Genomic DNA, 18,425 nt, shown 5'->3' with positions numbered 1-18,425 from the left:
CCCGAAGCAGCCTCTCCTTCCGGCAAATGTTTTCCTCCCATTTGGAGGCTCGATCGGCGTCGGTTTGGCCTTGGGAGACGAAGAACTTATATTCAAAAGTATTTAAGTGAAATAATTTATCAGTATTTTTTATGACATTTAATCAAACACAATAATTATTTATATCTATTAAATTTTATCAAATATAGTAATTATTTATACCTAATAACCTTTTAAATAATCTATCTTTAAGATAATTTTTTTATTTTGATAATCAAATATTATTTAAACTAAACACTTTCATGATTCAAATGAAACCCGACCAAACGGGCTCATAGTTCAAATGAAACCCGACCGAGTCATTTTCTTTTAAGCTCATGAACATTTGGTGAGCCGGATTTCTCGTTACTAGCCCAAAATTAACCTGGATTGGGCCTTATCTCTTTCCGTCAATCTTGGGTTTTGGGCCCATGTGTGAAGAAAATATGGATCTTATTTTACCTTCTTTTTTTTCTTAAAGCAGATATTATTTTACGTTAATTAGGATTTATTTAAAATTTGGCGTTAAAGGCTTAGTAAATGCATGCTGCGCAGCATGTGCTCAATGTTACATAGGCTGGGCACAAAACAGTTCACAGATTGGATAAGATACGGCACATAATTAAGGTTTAGCTGTTCTCCGGCTATGTTGTTTTTTGTGGTAAAATATAATTGCTTGTTTTTAAGCCTTTACAGCAAAGAAAAATACATTTTCGGCAAAGAATTTGACATTAATATCACAATACTTTATAGGTTTTAAGAAGGATTAGTTCCAATCCAGTTATTTATCTCAAATTTAAACTTAAATAAAGTGAGTCGAGACTAGACTTATTTCCATAAAAAGTGATTAATAAATATTTAAGTTATAAAGTTTAACTATATATTTTTTAAATTGAAGGGTTTAATTTTTTTTAAGTTAAAGATAAAAATTTCTAACTTGGTCAACTCAAATTATTCTTAGGGGGACGTCTGATTTGGGTAATGTTTTATTACCAAAATAAAAAGATTACTTTGAAAATAAATTACTTAAAAAATTACTAGGTATAAATTATTACTATGTTTGATAAAATTTGATAAATATAAATAATTATTGTGTTTGATTAAAGGTAATAAAAAATTACTAGTAAATTATTTTACTTAAATGTCCTTGAATATAATTATTTTTAAATATTTTTTATATTATTTGTCATATTAATTAAAAATAAATTTATTTTTTTCTCAAAAAAATAATAAATACTAATATAATTATAATAAAATCAAGATTACCTTGATAATCTTTAAATATCTAAGATGAAGGTGGTAATCAGATTATCATCTATATTACCTGTCACGTCAGCATAAGTAATAAAAGATTATTGTAATATTTTATTACTGATAAACCAAACAAGAAAATAAAAGATAGATTACCAAAGTAATCTTTAAAACTCATAACCAAACGACCTTTTAATGTTATTGGAAAGACTCAATTATTCCCCTAATTCAAAGTGTATAAGTTGAATATGAAAGAGGTGATGTTTTTATGGGAGAAAGAGTCTAATGGGTTTAAAAACAGATTAATTAACCATAACGACATGCTAATCATAGGGCTTATTGAATTGAATAAATTCTCCATAGAAATAAAGTCCAATTTGAAAGCACACAAGCATGTTCAAAACTTCATTAGTCTATAAATTAACACCAATCAAATCCTTCCAAACTTTCCCATAAGCACTGTCCCTATGAGTGCTTATTGCTTGCTAGGCGACAGGAAAGAATAACTTATTAAATAATGAACCTAGTTAAGCCAAGTGCCCTCTTTATTCTATGGGCCTAGTTATGAGCAGTGAAGAAGACTCTGCAATTGCGCCGCCTGCAACCCACAACTTTCCAGATAATTTTCGAAGCACTTAAAAGTTCAAACTCAATAATGTTTCGTTGAAATGCGACTTAAAAGTAAAATTTGCAAAGCTTTGCAATTGGGGTTTTCTTTTTTCTTTTTTTTTTATAAATAATTTTTTTGTTTGTATTTTATAACCCGACAGACATCCATCCAAACTTCATGAAATTGAATAAATTTGGACTCAATTAATGCCGGTTTGAGTTGGTCCATGTTGCTCAAAAGGAGACAAATTCCAATCAATTTTGGAGTTGATTGATTGACCCTATGATGTTGACGATTTGCTTCCTCTTTGGGCCACCCCCACTTGAATTGCAAGGCAGTGGAATGAGCTTGCCCATCAAATTACATCAACTGATGGTAGGATTGAGTTGGAATCAAATTTATTAAAATTTTAGTATAACAATTTGATTTAAAATTAATTAATTAATTTATTTGATTCGATTATATAATTATTTTATTAACGGTATTATTCGCCTATTAATTATACAATTCACCAGTTGGACAGCTTTTTAACACTGTCCTCTATGGAATGCAAGCAATGCAAAGGTGGAGAGTGTGAATGATACAGAGCCGTAAAAATAAAGTGTGATTGCATCACATGAAGGCATGTGCTAAGGAAGTACTACCAAAAGAGTGTTTTGGACTGACGTTGAAAGGCCAAATCCAAAACATCATTCAGGTCAACTTCACAGAGGGTTGGTTTGTTACTTTCTACACCAATGATTTGGGAAAGAAAACAGAATATATATATATATATATATATATATATATATATATATATATATATATATATATATATTTAGACGGTAATAATCAGAAAGGATAATGTTATTGAAATGGCCATAAGAGACGCCAAGCCAGACGGCTTTTGCTCATTGGCTTTCGGGCAACCAAAGGACAATGGAAAGCTTGTAACTTCCAGTTCCAAATGGCAAATATGATACATAAGAAAAGCAGATACTGATTCCCAATAAGATTTTGTGTATCCCCACCGGCAGCTTGTAGTGAAGTAGTCAGAGCAGTCATCTTGAATGGTGAGTGAATCAGAATCAGAACAAATGGTTATAGATAGGATTAGTATATTATTCCAAAATTTAGCCTCATAAAAGCTCTTAAACAGCACAAATGGTTCATAATTAGGTGGCTAAGTGATGGTGAGAATCAGACCATAAACCCATTTCGTTGGTTATTGATAGGATAGGAAGATTCAGAAAAATTTAAAACAGGGACAATTTGACAAAACCCAAGTTTCAGTTCCCATATGTGAATCCAATAGTATTTTAAAAGAATTATAAAAAGGGGTAACTCAGTTACAGTGGACTGGACCCAACCAACCCATTGCCCATGCTTCGTCAGATCCGCTCTTTTGGGTCCCATAATTATAAAAACTGTTTTTTTTTTTTTCTCCAAACGCGTCATTTCAGTCCTTCTCTTTCTCTTCACTGACATTAACATACAAAATTTTACACAATATATAGAGAGAGAAGCAAGAACAAAATTTTGTTTCTGTAGAAAGCTAAATCAAAAGAATTAAAGAAAGTGTTTTCGTTTAGACGAAGGAAAGCAAGCGATTTTACTCTGAAGCGTGTATTTTTGTTTTTGAAAAACAAAATATAGCTTGTGTGGTGTTGTGGGTTTTGAAGCTTGAGATTTTATTTTGTTATGCAACTGAAAAAGGTAAGCTATTTTATAGCTTTGATAAAATTTGATTTTCCATAAAAATCTTCATTGTCTAGTATTTTTTCGGAGTTCAAGTCTCTATCATGTCTCAATATTCAGTCTAATGCTGGAAGTCTCCATTAACTTCAAACTCTACATTAAGACCATCTCATTTTCAATATTTTTATCAATCTTGATTGAATATTCGTGAGTTTTTAGCTCAAATGTGGATGCCCTTTTCACTCTTTTACATTTCGTTTTCGTAATTGTTTATAAAATCAATTATTGTTTTGCAGTTCGGTTAAGTTCGGTGCACTGGCTGTAAAGGACACTCAAAAGACTTGGCTGAGTCAAAGTTTAAACTTTTTCGGGTTTATCATTGGATTTAAGCAATTGGGTTGATTAATTTGGAGGCAAACATTGAATCTATGATAAAGATTTCCAAGCTTTAAAGCCGAGTAAGTTCTCAGATCTGAATTACCGTTGAAAATTTATATTTTTATATTTTTCTATTATATTCCGAAGTAGGTCTCTCATTTCAAAGTTTTCTTTATATTTCAAATAGCTTGTTTAGATCTATAATGCTCTTTCTTCAAGCTTCAATGATGATAGTTATTGAGTTTCTGTTCAAGTTTTGGCAACGGGTCTCGCCATTTTTTCTACCTTTTTCATGTATGTATTTTATCTGAATCTGGTTATATGGATCTTTGAAGCATAATAGCTGGAAAATGTTGCCTTTATCGTTAATTTTTATCACCTTTTTAGGTATCAAGTTATGAATTATGAATATTTGTGAAACTTCTCCACAAATTCGAAATCTGTATTGCTCCCAAAGATCATTTTAGCTTTTTTTTTTCTACTCAAGTTTAATAATCTACTTTAAATGTTATGCATATCAGTTAATTTTGAGGCTGTTCATATTTTCTCCCTGTGGTTATAGTAATTTATTTATTTTCATTCTTTTGGGTTAATTTATGAATTATGTTTTCCTCCATTGTCATTATGGAATTCTTTGCTAGGATGACAACGCTCATTGCTTAACTGTTGAAATGATAATGATGGTAAAGAATTTATTATTACCAATATTTTCTGGTATCTCTGTTCCTTTTTTGGAAGATATGTTGCTTACTAAAGCTATCTTATCCATTTCAGTATGGCTTCTTATCTTCTAGAAGGCATGCATGGGATTTAATATCTTTCAGAAGAGGGAAATTTTGAAGTATGGATCTAGGAGAAGATAGCTCCAGATTTGGGTCACTGCCCATCACAACTTCAAGGAACATGTCATCATCATCTTCAGTGTTCTTTTCAGCAAATCAGTCTCCCTTTTTCTCTCCAAGATCACCAACATGTCAAATATCTGAATCAACACGTTCCGATGCTCAATGTGATAGCATACATGTAAGTGCTGAGCCTCCTAGTTCCAGTTCAGGCATTCCAGATCCAGAATCTCTAGCAAATGTCAGATTTAACTTGTTAGATGTTTCAGCAGCTCCTGCTGCATGTGCTTTAAATGATTTCCAGAACTTCGATTGTGTATCTTTCTCAACTGGCAACTCTAACAGCAACTTTTCTAGTTATGGTATTGCCCAAGATTATGGTTATTCTGCACTAAGAGAGAAACATAGAAAGCATGGGAGAAGCTACAGAATGTCAGTGTCACTTAACTATAATAGACTGAGAAGTTGTGATGTCTTCATAGGTGTGCATGGTCGCAAGCCCTTCTTACTGAGTTTTGCTAATTGGCTCAATGCTGAATTGGAGATTCAAGGGATTAGTTGCTTTGTATCTGATAGAGCACGATGTAGAAATTCTCGTAAACATGGAATTATAGAGAGAGCAATGGATGTTTCTTCTTTTGGGGTTGTGATCCTCACAAGGAAGTCTTTTAAGAACCCGTATACTATTGAGGAGCTTCGTTTCTTTTCCAGCAAGAAGAATTTGGTTCCAATATTCTTTGATTTGAGTCCAGGTGATTGCCTTGTCAGGGATATAGTTGAGAAGAGGGGAGAACTGTGGGAAAAACATGGGGGTGAGCTATGGGTTCTCTATGGAGGATTGGAGAACGAATGGAGGGAAGCTGTTAATGGCCTCTCTAGGGTTGATGAATGGAAATTGGAAGCTCAGGAAGGTAATTGGAGAGATTGCATATTGAGGGCTGTCACACTTTTGGCTACGAAGTTAGGAAGGAGAAGTGTTGTTGAGCGATTGACCAAATGGAGAGAAAAGGTGGATAACGAGGAGTTTCCTTTCCCTCGAAATGAGAATTTTATTGGCAGGAAGAAAGAGTTATCTGAGTTAGAATTTATACTTTTTGGTGATGTTAGTGGAGACACAGAGAGAGATTATTTTGAACTTAAGGCTAGACCCAGGAGAAAGAATTTTATGATTGGGTGGAGTAAGAGTACTTCACTGGAGGAAAGACGCAAGGAACAGCAGAGGGAGAGTGGCAGCAGTAAAGGTAAAGAACCAGTGGTATGGAAGGAGTCAGAAAAGGAGATTGAGATGCAAAGCACTGATGTTCCTGAAAAACCAAGGGCTAAAAGTGGTGGAAGGTTTTCAAGGAGAAAAAGATCATCAAAGTTTGTGTATGGAAAGGGTATTGCTTGTGTGACAGGAGACTCAGGGATTGGCAAGACAGAGCTTCTTCTGGAATTTGCCTACAGATTTCAGCAAAGATACAAGATGGTTCTGTGGATAGGAGGTGAAAGCAGGTATATAAGACAGAATTATCTGAATCTCTGGTCATTCCTAGAAGCTGATGTTGGGGTTGAAAATTTCTCAGAGAAAACCAGGATAAAAAGCTTTGAAGAGCAGGAAGAGGCTGCCATTTCCAGAGTCCGCAAAGAACTCATGAGAAACATACCATTTTTAGTAATCATCGATAACTTAGAGAGTGAAAAGGATTGGTGGGATCACAAACTTGTAATGGATCTTCTTCCCCGTTTTGGTGGAGAAACCCACATTATTATATCCACACGCCTTTCTCATGTGATGAATTTGGAACCTTTAAAACTCTCCTACTTGTCTGGGGTGGAGGCAATGACTTTAATGCAGGGAGGTGTCAAGGACTACCCTATAGCAGAAGTTGATGCCCTCAGGGTAATTGAGGAAAAAGTAGGAAGGCTAACAATGGGCCTAGCGATTGTGGGTGCAGTTTTGTCTGAGCTACCCATTAATCCAAGCAGGCTCTTGGATACCATTAACAGAATGCCCTTGAGGGACTTAACATGGAGTGGTAGAGAAGCACATTCGTTGAGAAGAAATACTTTCCTACTACAACTCTTTGAGGTGTGCTTCTCAATATTTGATCATGCTGATGGGCCAAGGAGCTTGGCGACCAGAATGGTCCTGGTAAGTGGGTGGTTTGCCCCAACTGCAATTTCAGTATCCCTATTGGCCCTTGCTGCTCACAAAGTACCTGAGAAGCATAAGGGAACCCAGCTATGGAGAAAATTATTATGTGGACTTGCTTCATCATACACCAAGAAATCAGAAGCTGAAGCATCTTCTATGTTGTTGAGATTCAATATTGCAAGAAGTGGTACCAGGCAAGATTACATCCATTTTCATGAGCTTATCAAGATTTATGCTCGCAAGAGAGCAGTTACTGGAGTTGCGCATGCAGTGGTTCAATCAGTCATCAATCGTGGTTCTTTAATCCATCATTCACCTCATATATGGGCAGCATGTTTCTTGGCATTTGGATTCAGTACTGAACAAAAAGCTGTGGAGCTCAAGGTGTCAGAATTGTTGTACTTTGTAAAAAAATTGGTTTTGCCTCTTGCTATCAAGACATTCATCACATTATCCGGGTGCACCGCTGCTTTGGAGCTCCTACGTCTATGCACAAACACCTTGGAGGCGGCAGATCATGAATTTGTCACCCCAGTTGAGAAGTTGATAGACAGTTCACTTTGTTGGAGGCCAGTCCAGACCAATGCGCAGTTAAATCCATCTTTATGGCAAGATTTGGCACTGACAAGAGCAACAGTGCTTGAAACCAGGGCCAAGCTAATGGTAAGAGGAGGGCAGTTTGACATAGCAGATGATCTGATTAGGAAGGCAGTTTTTATTAGAACTTCAATCAGTGGTGAGGATCATCCAGACACAGTAGCTGCTCGAGAAACTCTAAGCAAACTCACCAGGCTTCTTGCAAAATGTTCAAATTCATAATACTTGACCATACATTTTTATAAATTTTATTGTAAGCAGAGTTTACGTTCTTAGAATTTCACAGAGTTTACAAATAAAACTCATGTAAACAAAATTCAATTCAGATCAATTCTCATACCATATTTATCCCCTGAATGAGATTGGCTGTATGTATGTATATTTATTAGCCTTGCACGCAGTCAATCATAATAAATAGACAAAGTATGCCCTCATACATACAGGATCAACCCAGGGACCTTCAGGCTACAAGAGTAACTCTGTACCACTTAGCTATAAAGGCTACAGGGAGGATCCGAAAAATACTATCTTATAATAAGGTAATATATTTATTGATTTTGATACTCTACTATCTCTACAGGATTGAGTTGGAATTTTAAGGTTATATAAAGTGAAACTTCAATTTAGAGATAAACAGAGTATTCAAGTAGTAGTACAAAGTTCTTGTACTTATCTTCTCCTCCCCCCCCCCCCCCCCCCCCCCCCCAACCAAAAAAAAAAACGGAGTTTTTGTGAAGAGGTTTTACAGATGTTACTTGGTTTTTCTTTTCATGCGATGTTTAGATATTTTCTATGGTTTTTCAGAACTTTTGGGGGGTAAACAAAAAAAATTATTATTATTTATTATTAATATCTTTTATTATTTCATAATTTATTTTATTTCTTAAATTAATAAGGTAATTTCAATAATCACCGATAGAATAATCTCTCAAATAATACCTCAAGCAAAACGCGGAATACCCTAGAATTTGTAGGCGTTGAAACAACATGGATGCATGCCAAGAGCAAAAACAAGCAGAGGTCCCAACAGAATGAATATTTGAAACATTAAGACAACTGTTTGATTAATTTACACAACATCCATGGAAAATAAAGACAGAAGGGGCAGGAGTTATTCCATAAGCCTTCAGTTTTGACAAGTTCCATTTTCCAGGAGGTGAATACAATGTACAACAGACAATTAATGGATGCCCTTTTGCAACTAAGGATCAGGTTGTCCAGCTACTGCTTCATCACTTGATGCATATTCATCTTCGCTCAGCTCCTCATCACTTGATTTTTCCTCTGTGGCCTTCCCGGCATCTTCTGGCTTGGCATATTTCTCACAATACTCTACAAAATCAAACACATTGTCAGTGGGCTCAGAACTCAGAACACCGCCACAAATAATATATACTTGGTGGCATATGGGTTAAACTCAATGGTAACTTGACTATGACTCAAATGTATGGTGTCTGGTAACAAATGCTTCTACACATAAAAATACAAAAACCTTCTAAACTGTAAAAATACAAAGTTTGCAACCAAGGAGAAACAAAAGACCCGTCTCAGAGAACGGTAAAAATACAAAAGCCTTCTAAACTTTTTTACATGCTCTGATCCCCAAAATAAGAAACTTGCAACCAAGGAGAAACAAAAGAACCATCTCAGAGAACGGATACCCTTCTTATAATTTGTGCAGTCATGCATTGCCTAAGAGATTCCCAAACTTCTATTGTTAAGATGGTTCACAAACATGATGGAAATTTATGGTCTCCTATCCCTTTGGCTTACCACATGGTCACGTTGAACAGAGTTAATACTGAAAAGACATCCTAACAGGCCAACAGCAATAAAACCACCATCATCTCTCAGGCTATATATAACCAATTTCTTAGAATTACACCTCTACACTGCACAGTTTCCCAATTAGTAAATGAAATTCTTATAAAGCAATTCTTTGCAAAGATCATACAGTAAGGAAAGCAAGAAACATTCCCATGTTTAATATAAATGACAACTGATCCATCCTTTCCATGTCATAATACAACCATGTCGCCAATTAATGTGCTGGCTGAATGTATCTCACTTCATTAATTCTTCCCTAATTATAAGAATATATAAATAGAACAACACTTGCAACTCCAGCCCACAGGAATAACATTTTGAGATTAAATTTGTACTCTAAAGATAAGCAAGTAAAGAGAGTTGAAGAGTTGGTTCTTGTTCAGCTTAAAATGACTATTATATGCATCCAACCTTGCTCCTATAATCAGAAAGTTAAAATAGGTGGTAAACAGTTTCATTCTTCAAATTCTTGGAATTAACATATCCCTGCAATATGAATATCCACTGGCACAACCGCAGAGCCCTGGTTAGAAGACATGGTACAAATACAATTGTCACCTTAACTTCATTTCTATAAAAAAGTGAATTCACAACTCCCTACAAGCTAAAACCAAGTAGAAAAGAATCATGCTCTCAATCAAAGCATATACAATTAATGTGCTAGCTGAATGTATCTAACTTCATTAATTCTTCCCTAATTATAAGAATATATAAATAGAACAACACTTGTAGCTCCAGCCCACAGGAATAACATTTTGAGATTAAATTTGTACTCTAAAGCTGAGCAAGTAAAGAGACTTGAAGAATTGGTTCTTGTTCAGCTTAAAATGACTATTATATGCATCCAACCTTGCTCCTATAATCAGAAAGTTAAAATAGGGTGGTAAACAGTTTCATTCTTCAAATTCTTGGAATTAACATGTCCCTGCAATATGAATATCCACTGACACAACCCCAGAGCCCTGGTTAGAAGACATGGTACAAATGCAATTGTCACCTTAACTTCATTTCTATAAAAAGGTCAATTCACAACTCCCTACAAGCTAAAACCAAGTAGAAAAGAATCATGCTCTAAATCAAAGCATATACAATTTAGTCAAGAATCTGTCAATTAGAAAAAAAAAAAGAGGAACGAATTGTGTATTTGATACTCAAACAAGTCATATGGAAATGGGAATGCACGGCTGGAGACATAAGTGACTTTTCAGTTGATACCTTTCACTCTTTGTTCGTAAGTAGTGCGATCACGCATCATTAGAGCAGCAGCTTCTCCATTCAATGGGTCTGACGGGTTGGGATACAAAAGAAGTTGAGGAAGAAAAACTTCAAATACATTAACCAGATCTGTGAAGGAATTTAAGAAAAGAAAGTTCAGTCACCAACTTCACATTGGAACAACACTAAATGACAGGCAAAGCAACAGACAAAAAACCAAAAAAAAAAAAAAAGTTGAAAGAAGTTGATTTCAGAGCTCTGCAATAATTAGAATTAAACTGTATGAACAAAATATGAAAATATTAAATTACCAAACATGGGGCTCCAAGTTTGATTGATAACATCTAAACAAACTGAACCAGACCTGAAACTCATAAAAAAAAATCAATGTCTCAGCCAACTTATCAAAATTGTGTGTTCCATACACAAACCACAAAATATACACCATAATTCAAACAAAAAAACAGTAGTGAAATTATAACACAACTCACATTTCATCAACATTTGGGTGATATATCTTGTTGACAAAGCCAATTGATGGAGATTTATAAGGATAAGCATCTGGCAGCTCCACCCTTATCTTCCACACACCTCCATGATAAGGACCTGTCACATTCCACATAAAACTTGATAAAGAGAAAAAAAAAGATCATTCTCTTCCAAACCAAAACTACCAAATACATTTACCAATAAACTCTAAAATCACTGAGGATATTCAATGAACAATAAAGTTGTAGATGGTATGATATAACATAATCAAGGGAAAAATAAACATAAATATAAAGAAAAGGCAACACATATCAGAGAGGTCAACAAGTGATAAAAAAACACCAGATTACTCGGAAAAAAAAACAATCGAAATCATGGGGCAAAAATCAGGCTCTATCTACAGTTAAATCATTAACGTTCAGCATCTACACCTGATCTACACAGTCGTAGAAATAATCGACAGAAAAAAAAAAACATAAAAACCCAGAAAGGAAACATAAAAAATAATTGAATTAAACTCATAGATCATATACAAACACAAAAACATAAAAGGGAATTGATCGTTTTACTCTCTTTTGGTCCATTGAATTCCACATAAAACTCTTGCATGCCATCATTGATCATCTCCACCTTATAGTCACTCATCATCCTAGTTCACATCAATCAAGCCCACATCAACAAAAAGATACGTAATTAAATAAAAATATAAAATTGAACACAAACCCAAGATTAAAACAAAAATCAGTAAAAAGAAATTACAGTTTCATCAAATCCATTTCTCGGCGTTTGCTTGGTGAAGACATATTTGGGTTTTATTTTGTTGAGATTTGGAGATAAAAAGATTAAAACAGTACTTTCTCCAGAAGCAGAGAGACGAAGCAAAGTGGGTTCAGACATAAACGAGCGAAACAAGGACTACATATTTGATGCCCATAAGCCGACTACCGTAAATAAAGTGACAGTAATTTTCTAGTTTTATTACTCACAACAATAACAGCCCATTCTGGACAATTTTCCGCTTTTGCCAATTCTTGAAATTTTCCCATATGGGTTTTTTGGTAATATATTTATTTTCTGTGAAAATTATGGTAATAAATGGTCCAAATGAATGTTTCCCAAATCAAAAAAAGTTAGGTATTTAACCTAAATTTATAGAATGAAAGGGGACGTGAAGATGTCATCGCTGTTGAAAAGGGTGGATTTTAAGTATGAATAACATGGTTTTGTTCACATGAAATTGCCATAATTAGAAAAAACAAATTGAATATGGGTAATATTTTGAAAATATATTTATATGTATCACTATATAATTAGGTATTATTTTTTTATTAATTTAAAATCATTTAATTTATATAATAATATATAAATATATATTTATTTATATATTTAAAATAAATATATATAATTTTACTGATTGAATATTTAAAATTATGAAAGAAAAAAAACATTAAATTATATTAATATAATTGTGCTGGCAATTGATAATATTGCGTTTATAAGTTGGATTCGTTATGGAGCAGATTTAGAGAATTCAGAGGATATAAAAAATATTAACTATAATTAAAATCTTATATGTAGAGTTTACTGTAATTAAAAATCGGCACATGTATATAAATCTGTCTTTGGCTTAACGTAAAAGAAATAAGAGGAAAAATTATTCAAACGTTTTTCATAAGGTAGATTTCATTGAAGATAAAATTCTTTCCTAAATGTCAATTCAAAATTACACTTATACCCCACCTACTAAGGCACCGGATGGTAAATCCATAATAATAATTTACTAATTTTAAAAATCTTACATCATTTTTTTAGTAAAAACGCTTATTTTGAAAATTAAATCAATTTAATTTAATTTAATTATTAATTTTTATAATTATTATATTAAATAAATTAAAAATAGTATTTTTAATATACTGACAATAAGTCTCTTACTTATACTCACTTGTTTGAGTATCCTACTTTTACTATTCAAATCCCTTTGGGAGGGTTCTTGCGTCATTTTCAAAGAATGTAAATGTTAATATATTAAAATAGTGAAAGTAAAAAAATGGGGGGTGTTTAGGATATTTTAAAAATTAGGGGAGCAAAGGAAAAGGTACTGGTAGCAAGATTCTACCTAGCTTAAGTAGATTATTCATCTCACATTCTTTATCTCTTTCTTGCCTATCTTGCCGTCACCAACACTCTTCACACTTTCATCTCAATATGACAAAGATGGCTTCCATTACCCACTCATCCCTTCCCCACACGTAATCTTTTCTATTGCTTGGTCTATTCCTCTACATAAATACCCTTTCTTTTTCTTTTTTTTTTTGGGAAAAATATTAATAAATACAAATAATTAATATACCATTATATGCTGATATAATACAATAATATTTTAATAATTGAATCAAAAACCAATTTAATTTTTGTTCGGTCTAACTAATTAATATAATTATTAAAGTAAAAAACAATACTAATTAAATATATATTTATGATATAACATAAATTCATTTATGATATAATGGTGTTATACCATCTCCACAAAATAAAAGGGAGTTTTGGAGGATTTCCCACATCTTGTCTTGTTTAGTAACCTTTTGCTTTCGTACCAAAAGAGGGCTCATTGAGACTTTGAATGGAGTTTCTTTGTATTCACACAACTCCCAAGTCTTAGATTCAAGATTGGAATCCGTCCTTTCGATCTTAACCTTAAAAACTGATTGTTTGTAAAAGAGGCAAATAGGTGAAGCCTAAAGTCTTTCCATCTCTTGTTATATATTCTTTATTTGTTCCGAAAGTCATATTGAGTTGGCTTCTCAGTACAAGAAAGCTATTTTGAATAAAGATAATAGCATCTCTTCTCTTTCATTAGGAATAAATTTGAATTGAACTAAATTTGACCATGGATTGACTCGAACTCAGTTCGAATCCGTAATGCTCAGCGTGAGTTTAGACTCAAGCTAAACGAAAATATCTTTTGAAGGTAGCTAGTAAAATTAATAATATCATTAATACTATTCCTATATGGGGATTCAAACTAAACTCAAACCAAAATGTCAAATTAAAACTTTAGCTCAAATTTAATTCGATTCAGATTCAACTCTTGTTTGTACATCTCAAAGGGAAAATTATTAGAATGTCAAACTGCAAAACTAGGCTACAGGGTTCAGGCTTTTTTATATTTCTGATTGGGGGAGGGGGAAGGATTCATGCATCCTTGAAATGGTGGTAGCCTGGTAGAGCCAATAAAAAGCATCTTTTGCAGCTTGAAATGTTACCTTATTTCTTTGTCCGACAACTCATAAAAACTTTTGTTAGAAGGCATAACAAGTTAAGACTTCTTCCAAATTATTTGGTTGTCATCAATCTTACTGAGACCAACCACTTATCATTTACAGTATGGTGGAAAAATTCAACCTTCTACAAATTAATCTTCTTTCAAAACATGAAAACTTCAGCAGCGAGCAAAGGTGATTAAAATTTTCCAAATGGAAGGGTCAAAGGCACATCTAAACAGAAAAAAAATTGAAAAAGGAACAAAAGCTCTTAAGAACAAGTATGTGTACCCCTGCCTCCTCCATATTCCTTTATCCAAAAAGATGTTTACCTGTATTTATTGACAGTTTACAAAATGCAGCCATTGCATTCAATAACACAGTTTTCCAGTTTAACTTTTGAAAACTTGAAAATTTTGTTCAATAAACCCAAGAAAACTTTAAGCATATTTTGTGTGCTCGGCATCTTAAGAGCCCTGCCAGGTCTGCTTCCACCTCAGCAACTTCTCTTCAAAATTGCATCATTCTTCAATGTGATTACTAAAACCATCAAATCTTCATTGTCAATGAGTGATGCTGTATTGCTATTGAGGGAAAGAACCGTTAAACTTTTAACGGGAATGTACAGCCTGCGGAACTTGACTTTCTAATTGGAGTAACAACTGACCTGCATCATTCTCTATTCCAAATATGTTAACTGATTGTTTTGATCACATATCATAATGTCAGAGCCAGGAACCTTCACTGCTTCATGCCCAAAACTGCCACTAATAGATCCAAACTCTGATTCATCATCGTCACTGTCAATATCCCTTGGAGTCACACGATTCTGATAACTTCTGCGGCAGATAAGGAATACATTAAAGTAATAGCTTACCAAGTCTTTCCTTGTCTTCCTATGAAAGAATTTGGATGCATTTCCCCAAAAGCGCTTACTCAAAGAGTGAGTACTAAATTTTATCATATCCTTAAACCTATTTTCTTCTTCAACTGTCCATCTAAGTGATACTTCCTCACCCATCCCATCAAATTTCCAAAAGAAGAAAACTGAACCCAGCTCAAGCTTCAATTTCATCCTGTTCTCGGCAATGTGAAATCTAACACATTCAACAGAACCTGGAAGTGAACAGCCACATGCATCCGATCTTCCCCTCCCAATGGGATCCCTATTTTGTTCCCCATCAACCAAAGGCCATATACATGTGCCTAGCCACTTAGGGTCACTCTGGGCAACCACACCAGTCCATTCAGGGACACTAGCTTGAAAGAGAGGTCCGATAGCAACATGCTTCTCAAAGGGCTCATCTACACAAGAAATAATGTTCACAGGAGTTTTCTCCTTCAGTCCAGTCCCCAACTCTGTCTTGCGAGGACTAGTCAATTTACCCTCAGTTGCAGAACATGAATTGCAACAAGAGCATAAACGAGATTTTACCAAGGTAGGAAGCCTTTCGCTGCATCTTAACCTCTCTGTAGAATAGTGACTATGATTTGCAATGTCCTCATACATGGATGGATGCATCTTTTGACTGTTCTGCAAATTCAAACCATGATCTATTCAGAAAATTGACAATTGATTCAATTACATATATGAACAAGCAGAGGTTTAGTAAAGTAAGATCATTAACTTTTACAGCTGCGCAATGCAAAAAGTTGGCAGTATCTTGCCATGCAACAAAAAGCGTTACCATGTTACTGCTATATTAGGTGAATTCATTATTGCTTCCCCAAAATGTTAGGTTTTTGTCACTCATCCGTCATATATTTCTGTTATGATGATTACATTGAAAAAACTTTATAACTGATAATAAACAACGCATGCAAAGATGATATACACAGGATCTTGAATAATGTCGTTCATAAGATGCCCAACAAAATATAAAATCCTCAAGTGCATGCATCATTCTGGTTTCAAGCATCTACTGCAATTCTCTATAAAATTAACTTCCCAAAGTTCAGATATCTTTCTTTTCAACCTCTTTCAGAATTCTCAAGATAATTAGTTTATCAAGTATTCTCTCACATTTTATTGCAAATTCATTTATAGACCTTCTGCAATTCATCCCTAATAACCATCTATGACGGATTGAAGTGGATAACATATATAAGACCCTTCTTTAGGCTTTGACAGGGTGATAGCTATCAGGTGGCAAAATATGCAATGCATCAAATCTTATAGTCTTTGCCAATTTAGCACTCACTTAACAACAATAATAATAATAATACTGACTTACCAAATAAAATAATAATAATAATAATAATAACTTCTCTATGCATGGAAAATACAGTAACTTGTAGCGAATCTAAAATCCTTGATGTAGATAACATCAATAAATTTGGTAAACATAATCTCTCTACTCTACCTGCAAGGGAGATTGTTTAATTTTCAAATCAACATGCCTTTTTCGTAGCAATGCATTTCGTGCCCTGATTGCCTGGACCCATTGCGTCTTGTCTCCATACCGCTTCCACTTAGATGGCCCTGGAATTACCCCAATCGACGGATCATCAGGATGCTTTGCAATCTGGATTAACCAGTTCAACATTCCTGATAAAGATTCCCGCTTCCTCTTACAATAAGAAAAGTCATTTTGACTCACACTTGAGTCATTATAACATAATTTTTCATCATTATCAAAGAAATTTTCGTCATAATCACTACTGGTTTTTCCAACAGCGCTAGATTTCACATGCCTACATTTGCTGTCCCACAAATGTAATGCACTCTTCTCAATAGCCACATCAACATACCTATCATTTCTCTCATGTTCCACCAAAGAAAGCCTATCATCTTTAATCTTGTATGGCCATTTCATTAGCAAATCCCTAAACTCCATTTCGAACTCCATCGACAACAAATCATGATTCCCACCGCAATCATACCCTCCATTTCCAAAGCTTCTACTACCACTTCCCATTAACCATTTCTCCAGCTCACCTAGATACCTACTATATACCAACTTAACTGAAGCCAGAACACAAAGATCCAATCTCAAATCCATCACCACAAAAGACCATAAGCCGTTTTCAGACACCTTATGAAAACCACCTCTCTCTCTCACAGCCCAAAAGAGTTCAAACAAATCCAGTGACTGTCCATCACCTAGTAATGCTGGAACAGGCCTACGGCAACCTTTATGAACCATCTCTTTCAAAAAGGCTGAAAGAACCTGATCAAACAGGCATTTCAGTTTGTCCTTGTATTCATCAGAATTATCGAAACTATCTTTTACATCATTATCAACCTCAGCACAACTACCGTTACTCTCATGACTACTAATTTTCCCACAATCTGAAGCACTTAAAACCGAACATCCTGCCATGAGGTTCTCTTAAACAAACAAAACAACAATCAAACCTCCTCCAAAACAGCTTTTCTTTTCTGGGTTTTTGCTTTTTTGTCTCCTTGCAGATTGATATAAACAAGAATTAAAGAAACAAATGGGTACAAGAAATTTTTACACATACAAGTAAGAGGAGGCTTCTTGGCAGTTACGTTACAAGATATCACCTCAATGTTTGTGGAGCCAAGACTGATCTCTTAGAGTTACAAAGGAGACAACCGTGATAAACGCTTGTTGTTCTGAAAATATAAGGTTACTGGGTTTAGCGCGCGTGACGATACAGGATGAAACTTGTCGAAAGAAAGAAATGTCAAGATTTGCGTTGTGTCTGATCAAATCAAGAATTGGGAGGTAAAAAGAGAAGGGTCTGGTCAATTAATTAGAATAAATTCCAGAACTAAAGAAAATAATTATTATTTTAATCAAACATCAGATACAAGAACAAAGAATAGATTGCTTACTTTTTAAAAAGCCGAGATTTGTTCGAGGCTGAATCAGTATTCACTTCATCGTTTTTCTAACATGAATAAATAAGTGAGATATTATATTATATGGTAATGTTTGAATAGACAATGGTTAATTATTCTTACTGTAAGAGAGCATTTGGTTTAGGGTAATTCTTAATTACTCAAATAACCTGTCTTAATAGAAGATTAACATAATGTAATGGGAAATTTTGAATTAAAATTTTACATTAATTAAAAAATTATTAAAATATATATATTTTTTTTTACAAATTTATCTTTATTTATTAAAATTTATGACAAAAATATCATTATA

General features: G+C 34.0%; 3 protein-coding genes across 6 annotated transcripts; 1 reads left to right on the top strand and 2 right to left on the bottom strand.

Annotated features, from left to right (window-relative positions):
- The first annotated feature begins 3,334 nt into the window (after window positions 1–3,334).
- Window positions 3,335–7,867, top strand: LOC123210353. Its single transcript, XM_044628648.1, has 3 exons — window positions 3,335–3,574; window positions 3,853–4,014; window positions 4,709–7,867. Exon 3 carries the CDS (start codon window positions 4,778–4,780, stop codon window positions 7,730–7,732), a length of 2,955 nt encoding a protein of 984 aa, XP_044484583.1. The 5' UTR covers window positions 3,335–3,574; window positions 3,853–4,014; window positions 4,709–4,777; the 3' UTR covers window positions 7,733–7,867.
- A 662-nt stretch (window positions 7,868–8,529) lies between these two features.
- LOC123212138 (ubiquitin-conjugating enzyme E2 4) lies at window positions 8,530–11,964 on the bottom strand. 3 transcript variants are annotated; one of them, XM_044631196.1, is made up of 6 exons: window positions 11,801–11,964; window positions 11,611–11,690; window positions 11,044–11,158; window positions 10,864–10,916; window positions 10,553–10,681; window positions 8,530–8,842 (listed from the first exon to the last, which is right to left on the bottom strand). In XM_044631196.1, exons 1-6 carry the CDS (start codon window positions 11,842–11,844, stop codon window positions 8,712–8,714), a joined length of 552 nt encoding a protein of 183 aa, XP_044487131.1. In that variant the 5' UTR covers window positions 11,845–11,964; the 3' UTR covers window positions 8,530–8,711. The 3 variants fall into 3 exon arrangements, with proteins under 3 accessions (XP_044487131.1, XP_044487133.1, XP_044487134.1); XM_044631198.1 differs by lacking the exon at window positions 8,530–8,842 and adding an exon at window positions 9,419–9,860; XM_044631199.1 differs by lacking the exon at window positions 8,530–8,842 and adding an exon at window positions 9,878–10,299.
- A 2,608-nt stretch (window positions 11,965–14,572) lies between these two features.
- Window positions 14,573–18,198, bottom strand: LOC123212211 (AT-rich interactive domain-containing protein 2). Of its 2 annotated transcripts, XM_044631287.1 has the most exons (3): window positions 18,107–18,198; window positions 16,665–17,973; window positions 14,573–15,835 (listed from the first exon to the last, which is right to left on the bottom strand). In XM_044631287.1, exons 2-3 carry the CDS (start codon window positions 17,622–17,624, stop codon window positions 14,981–14,983), a joined length of 1,815 nt encoding a protein of 604 aa, XP_044487222.1. In that variant the 5' UTR covers window positions 17,625–17,973; window positions 18,107–18,198; the 3' UTR covers window positions 14,573–14,980. The 2 variants fall into 2 exon arrangements, with proteins under 2 accessions (XP_044487222.1, XP_044487221.1); XM_044631286.1 differs by lacking the exon at window positions 18,107–18,198 and having other exon boundaries at window positions 16,665–18,098.
- Between the last annotated feature and the right edge of the window lie 227 nt (window positions 18,199–18,425).

The sequence above is a fragment of the Mangifera indica genome, chromosome 3, assembly GCF_011075055.1.
Source record: "Mangifera indica cultivar Alphonso chromosome 3, CATAS_Mindica_2.1, whole genome shotgun sequence".
NCBI lineage: Eukaryota > Viridiplantae > Streptophyta > Magnoliopsida > Sapindales > Anacardiaceae > Mangifera > Mangifera indica.
Note: the sequence above shows the minus strand (reverse complement) of the source record. Positions and strands in the feature narration are given on the sequence as shown.

What these genes read in the sequence shown, in the direction of transcription:
- LOC123210353 (XM_044628648.1), top strand. Translation starts at nt 4,778, where the DNA reads ATGGATCTAGGAGAAGATAGCTCCAGATTTGGGTCACTGCCCATCACA.
- LOC123212138 (XM_044631196.1), bottom strand. Translation starts at nt 11,844, where the DNA reads ATGTCTTCACCAAGCAAACGCCGAGAAATGGATTTGATGAAACT. An exon ending in AACTTGGAGCCCCATGTTTG is followed by an intron (nt 10,682 to 10,863) that starts GTAATTTAATAT and finishes ATTCCTTCACAG; the next exon opens with ATCTGGTTAATGTATTTGAA. An exon ending in TTACGAACAAAGAGTGAAAG is followed by an intron (nt 8,843 to 10,552) that starts GTATCAACTGAA and finishes TTGATTTTGTAG; the next exon opens with AGTATTGTGAGAAATATGCC.
- LOC123212211 (XM_044631287.1), bottom strand. Translation starts at nt 17,624, where the DNA reads ATGGCAGGATGTTCGGTTTTAAGTGCTTCAGATTGTGGGAAAATTAGT. An exon ending in TTAAACAATCTCCCTTGCAG is followed by an intron (nt 15,836 to 16,664) that starts GTAGAGTAGAGA and finishes TTGAATTTGCAG; the next exon opens with AACAGTCAAAAGATGCATCC.